Genomic DNA, 5,606 nt, shown 5'->3' on the forward strand with positions numbered 1-5,606 from the left:
AAGCTCCAGAAATGAAAGTCATCTGCCCTCAATTAGGATAATGGTACAAATAGTTCATAAACTTTTATTCAATGTGCAATATGGTTCCTGAACTTTTACTTTGCAATATGATCTCTGAAATTTTGTTCAATGTGATCTTTAGACTTTTGAGACATATTCAATATAATCTTTCAACTATATGAAAATGTTCAATATTATCCTTTCAATAATTCAAAGACTACATTGCTTATTAGGCGAAATTCAAGGACCATATTAAACAAATTAAAAATTCAGGGGCCACATTCAAAATTGAACCAAAGTTCAGAAACCATTTATGTCATTTTTCCACACTCAATTCAATTTTTTTTTTCTTGCCATACTCTAACACTCAACTCATTCTCAGATTTTTGCTTTGCCTCTTTACAAAGAGCGTAAGAGTCCAAAATTGTACTCAATTTAATTTACTTGACCTGAAATGAGAAGATTTGAATTCTCAAAACACTCGATCCTAGTGAAGAGAGCCTAAATCATGTTGGGTGTGCAAATTCTGTCATCTCCATAGGGATTGTAAGGTCCGAATGTGATTAACAGGAATGAAAAACTAGACATCAAGGCATCTGTAATCTTGGAAGTATGGGACCTTATAAAACTTTATGATTGAGCTACCTTTTGACAATCTAATCCTATGTCCATGAAACAGGGAAAACTCGATTAAGAATTGGACAGCCACTTGGAAGTGAAACTCTGTTGGATCACAATGAAATGAATTGCGAGAAATTGCACCCACAAATCTCACTGGCACAGTACAATAGATGCTCATAGCACACGTGAATACATCTGTCTCCACCAAAGGGCCTAAACGTTGCTCTTGTTGCCGATGCTTTCAAATCCCCCTAGTTCCATAACTGTCTACACCATCCACTTACTGACAGAAAGTAACAGAGGGCCCAAGTGGAATGAATACGCGCGCATCTCGTTCCAAATATTGACTCAAGGAAGGAGTAAGGACCCTTTCTTGGCAAGGACCAATGCATTGAAGATCAAAGTATTCTTCGCATTGTTTGTCCATCATTCTCTATATTTAGCGGGCTCCATCCTCGAAAGTTGAGGACAAGCAGGACACAACCTTGACAAACAGCCTGCAATACAAAATTTATATTACTATCTTTCGCAAACAATAGATGAACCTGGACAGAAAGGCAATCAAATTGAGATTTACCTGTCGCTGCAAGTTCCGCAGTATAATATTAGTAATGAGAGGTTCTATGGTCATAAAAGATTCAACCAAAGACATCACACATCTCACCATGAAACGTCTAAATGGGTAAGCCGAGTGCAGCATTTAGAAAAGAAAAATGAAATATCGAGGATTATGAGTGCATAAGTGGACATGAGTAAGACAAAAGCTTTGCTGAAAAAAAGCATAAAAAATTCATTTGCATGAATTGTGCCTCACTCACACAAACACAAAGCTCAAACAATTGATATATCAACTTGCCACCAACAAATTTTTACCTCCGACCGACACGTGGTCTATGCATCAGGTGATCTCTGAGGCCAATGTGAGTGCTCCAAGAATGTCTGTGATGAGATTGACCATGAGAAGCTGCTCAAAGAGGAAGCAGACCAAACATTCGATTCATACCGAGACAAATAGGTGAAAGAATAAATAACAGAATGTCAGAGAGAGAGAGAGAGAGAGAGAGAGAGAGAGAGGGAGAGAGAGAGAGAGAGTAATGAGCAAAACCTGCACCACATATAGTGGAACATCGACAGAGGAAACACAGCATCGACATTTATCACAACAGCTGCAACTTTAACTGTAAGCTGGAATTGCATAAATTTTCTGCATATTTGCATATACAGATTGTCCCCACCCAACAACCTGTACGTGCAATGCATAAAAAGAAAATAGAACAACAACAATGGAAGTCTTGGAACTCATTCGCCAGTATTGTTAGCCACAGAAGGTTTTCCACCTAAGCACACATATTGTCACCAATGTTTTCCGGAGTAATGCTCATGCTTATGTTAAAGCAGCTATACGCTCCATATTGCTCCAAACTGAAATCAAGTATTGGAAAGCATATCACAAAATCTTGGTTGATAAATAATTCTCCCTTTCAACTGTTTCATGACATTTTTCATCCTTCAACGGCTGGTCAAAACTCAACTAGCGAGAATATATGCTTCTAGTGAAATGAACTGCCAGATTGAACATATCATAGGAAGCAATAGATATGTGGAGTCTAAACCAACCATCATATCAAAAGTTAGAGTCGAAGCACAGAATGACATAATTGAATAGCAAATCTTTAAAAAGCACGATCACCAAGTACTTATGCAATTAACTAGTGATTTCTTGACACACGCCGTTTATTTCCCCCGAGCATCAAGAACCAGAATATGAAACTTTAATGTGCTGCAACACTAAAAGACGTGGTTTTAAAACAAATGCAGTTCAGCACTGCATGATGAGTGTACACACAATCTCCAAGCAGAATCGTAGCTCTTTCATCTGCTGAATAGAGAGCATGTTCTACCCTTCAGTTACAAGGAAATTCATCACCTCTCCATGGTGGTGACATTTGACAATCGACAAACCTCGCACCTAGAATTTGGTTCTAATGAGAGGCACAATGTAGACTCTTCATCTTACCATATGGTATCAACAAATCAGCATGAAACTATATAGTTACAAGAAATAACCAAACAGAACCAGAGTGATGTAAGATGTAAATCCAAACTTATCAAGAAAGGGCAATGAGAAAGATAATAGCATTCAATTTGTTTGTCAAACCATTAACAGGTTCAGCTACTTTCAGAGTTCCCAATAGACTGCACTCAGTCAGAAGAGAGTGCATATTGTGGCAATAATAAGCACATTGCAGACGATGGTCATATTGTTTAGGTACTAGAGTCCATGAAAGCACCCATAACTATCTACAAACCAACAATAACCAATGACATAGCAGAGCTTAAACTACAAGGCATCTTTTCCAACCAAAAGCTTCAACAACATTAAGAGACGTGCAAAATCCCCAAAGACAAATCCCTCTACAGAAAGAAAGCAAAACATCCATGAGGTCAACACCCAAAAAGCTACAGGTTCATAGGCGCAGGCAATCAACAAGCAACTACATTAACAACAATGTCAATGCTCATTGATTTCATTCTTTGAAGTTGTTTCGGGTTCAATTTCATTATCCATTTTTCACAACATTTCCCTAATAATGTTCTATTCAAGAATTCAAATCAGCACAAATGAGGCAATGAAGTAAGAGCGTTGGTAAAGTCGAGTCCGAGGCCAACATTCAAACATCAAACATTAAAACTGAATCTGTGTTTCCCTAAAACCTGATCATACAAAGTCAAAAGCAACAAGGTAGATATCCCCGAGAGTCCAAGGACGACAATCAAACATCAACAATTAAAACTGAATCTGTGTTTCCTAAAACTTGATCTTACAAAGTTAAACCCGCTAGGGAGATAGCGCCTTCAACTTCTTCAGACGTTTGACAGCAGGTGAAATGGTCTTTATTGTCTTTCGGACCTTCTTTACAGTTCTCGCTCTCTGTCTTGCTCTTTTCCCCGCAGGAGCCATCTCCATGATGGGCCCAGGAGACAGCCCCTTCTTGAGTGCACTTCCTCTAGGAGTAGTAGATGGCGGCAACCTTAGATTTTGCGGAGGTAAGGGAGTGTGAGGCTTCCACACCAAGTTGTTCTTCATCGCAAATCTGACTCGCTTGACACTTTTGTCCCCGCTCTTTGCGGAGGGTGCACCTCCATCATCTCCTCTCTCAGCCATTTCAGATTTGAGAGATCGCTGCCCATCTCTAGTCTTCTCTCTCTTTCTCTTTTTGTGACCATCACCATTAACTGCAGCCTTTTCAGCATCCCAGTCGTTAGGAACATCTATTCTTAGACCCTCTGCAGCGGCGACCCTCTCAAATTCCATTTGGAGGTTAGACATCAAAGATTCATCGAAGATCATGTTTCCATTACTAATGAGTTCGTCCGTCGTGAACTCGGAGATCAAATAGCCAGGATTAGCATTCTCCACATCCATAGTGCTATTATCAAGATTTACATCGTTCTTATTCTTCTTCTTCTTCTTCTTATTCTTCTTAGCTTCTGCATCCACGCCACCAAGAGCCTTCTTAGCTTTCTTCAGCTTCTTTGTAATCTTAGCTCCATTTATGACATTCCCTCGTAAACCCAAATCAGCATCATCCATTTTAGTCTCACTACCAATGGGAATCAAGTCGGGCACTTCCTCGTCGTCGTCGTCATTGGCACAAACATAAGGAATGGGAATCTCAAGCTCCAAAGAAGCCAAATCCTTCTCCAACTTCAAGAACTCCTCGTGCAAGCCGAACAGCAGTTTCCTGTTCCCCTGATTGCACTCAGCTGAAGATCCCAATTCGAAGAGTTTACCCGAAAATCTCATATTCAAGGCTATGGTCCCATAAACAACCAAATCATCACCCAAATCAACCTCAACCCCCGACTTCTTCGAATCCAACAGACCCTTCCCCATCCTGAGCAACACATCAAACACATTGGACTTGATCTTACCGAGCAACACTTTATCCAACGACCTCCCCATCACATTCAAGAAGGGACCAAGCAAAACCTCCAAGGTCTCCGCTTTAACCGGTAGAAAAGGCCTGAGCTCCTCAAGATACACGGTGGCAATATGGTAATTCACCCCGTTCCCCTGGAACTTGTCATCAGCAAGCAAAGCCCTCTCCTCCAACACCCCCACCAACCTCCCCACGAGCCCCAGATCCCACGAGCACTTCCTCATGAGGGCGAAGGAGGAGCTCAAGAACCTGCGGATCAAGGCGTAGAACTTGTCGAGCCGGAGCGCGTCGATGCCGGCCCACTCGCGGCGCATGGTGAGGACGAAGGCGGAGAAGTAGTGGACGGCGAGGGGGAGATCGAGGGAGAGGAGGAGGGACGAGAGGCGGTCCGCCAGGTGGGCCTGGTAGGGGGCCTTGTCGGCGTGCCAGACGCAGTAGAAGAGGCCCTTCCAGAGCTTCCGCATGCCGTCGTCGGAGAGGCCGGGCTGCGCCGGCAGCCACGTCTTGAGGAGGACGCGGAGGGAGCGCTCGCGGGTCGACTGGCTGCAGGACGCGAGCTGCTTGATCAGCGGCGGGCCTCTCTGGGCGCCGTCCATCGCTCGAGCGCCGCGGCGGCGGCGGCGGCGGCAGCGGCGGCGGCGGCGGCGGGGGGTCGGAGCAGGTGGGCGTCGGAGGAAGCTGAGCGAGCGAGCGAGCGAGCGAAAGAGCCTCTGAGCGGAAGAGGAATTCTAGTAGAGCACGAGGGAGGGAGGGAAGAAAAACCCTAGGGTCAGTTTTGGAAATCGAAAAAAGTACGAGTTCTTCTTTATTTCCACCTATTTTTGGCTTCTAGCATTCCCTGTTATAATTACTACATCATCCCTCGTGGGGTCCCATTTTTTATTTAAAATGATTCTTTACCTTCTCTTTTCTTATTTTTCTTTTGTTTCAATTTATTAGAGACGAAAATACCCATCCTCCTATCAAATAACGTTTATTAAAGTTAAATATAGAGCTCACCCTTGATTTAAGGTTATTTTTTTGCTCAATTTTCTTCTCTTT

At 42.8% G+C, this 5,606-nt stretch overlaps 1 protein-coding gene across 2 annotated transcripts; it reads right to left on the reverse strand.

The window, feature by feature from the left end:
* Window positions 1-740: 740 nt before the first annotated feature.
* LOC115687075 (uncharacterized) lies at window positions 741-5,218 on the reverse strand. 2 transcript variants are annotated; one of them, XM_056310650.1, is made up of 2 exons: window positions 3,448-5,218; window positions 741-1,585 (listed from the first exon to the last, which is right to left on the reverse strand). In XM_056310650.1, exon 1 carries the CDS (start codon window positions 5,159-5,161, stop codon window positions 3,461-3,463), a length of 1,701 nt encoding a protein of 566 aa, XP_056166625.1. In that variant the 5' UTR covers window positions 5,162-5,218; the 3' UTR covers window positions 741-1,585; window positions 3,448-3,460. The 2 variants fall into 2 exon arrangements, with proteins under 2 accessions (XP_056166625.1, XP_030468414.1); XM_030612554.2 differs by lacking the exon at window positions 741-1,585 and adding an exon at window positions 2,261-2,590.
* Window positions 5,219-5,606: the final 388 nt, after the last annotated feature.

The sequence above is a fragment of the Syzygium oleosum genome, unplaced genomic scaffold (genome assembly GCF_021117445.2).
Source record: "Syzygium oleosum isolate NSW1041296 unplaced genomic scaffold, Sole_v2.1 Sole_v2.04, whole genome shotgun sequence".
Classification (NCBI taxonomy): Eukaryota; Viridiplantae; Streptophyta; class Magnoliopsida; order Myrtales; family Myrtaceae; genus Syzygium; species Syzygium oleosum.

Excerpts from the sequence above, each read along its gene's own strand:
- LOC115687075 (XM_056310650.1), bottom strand. The coding sequence starts at position 5,161 with ATGGACGGCGCCCAGAGAGGCCCGCCGCTGATCAAGCAGCTCGCGTCC.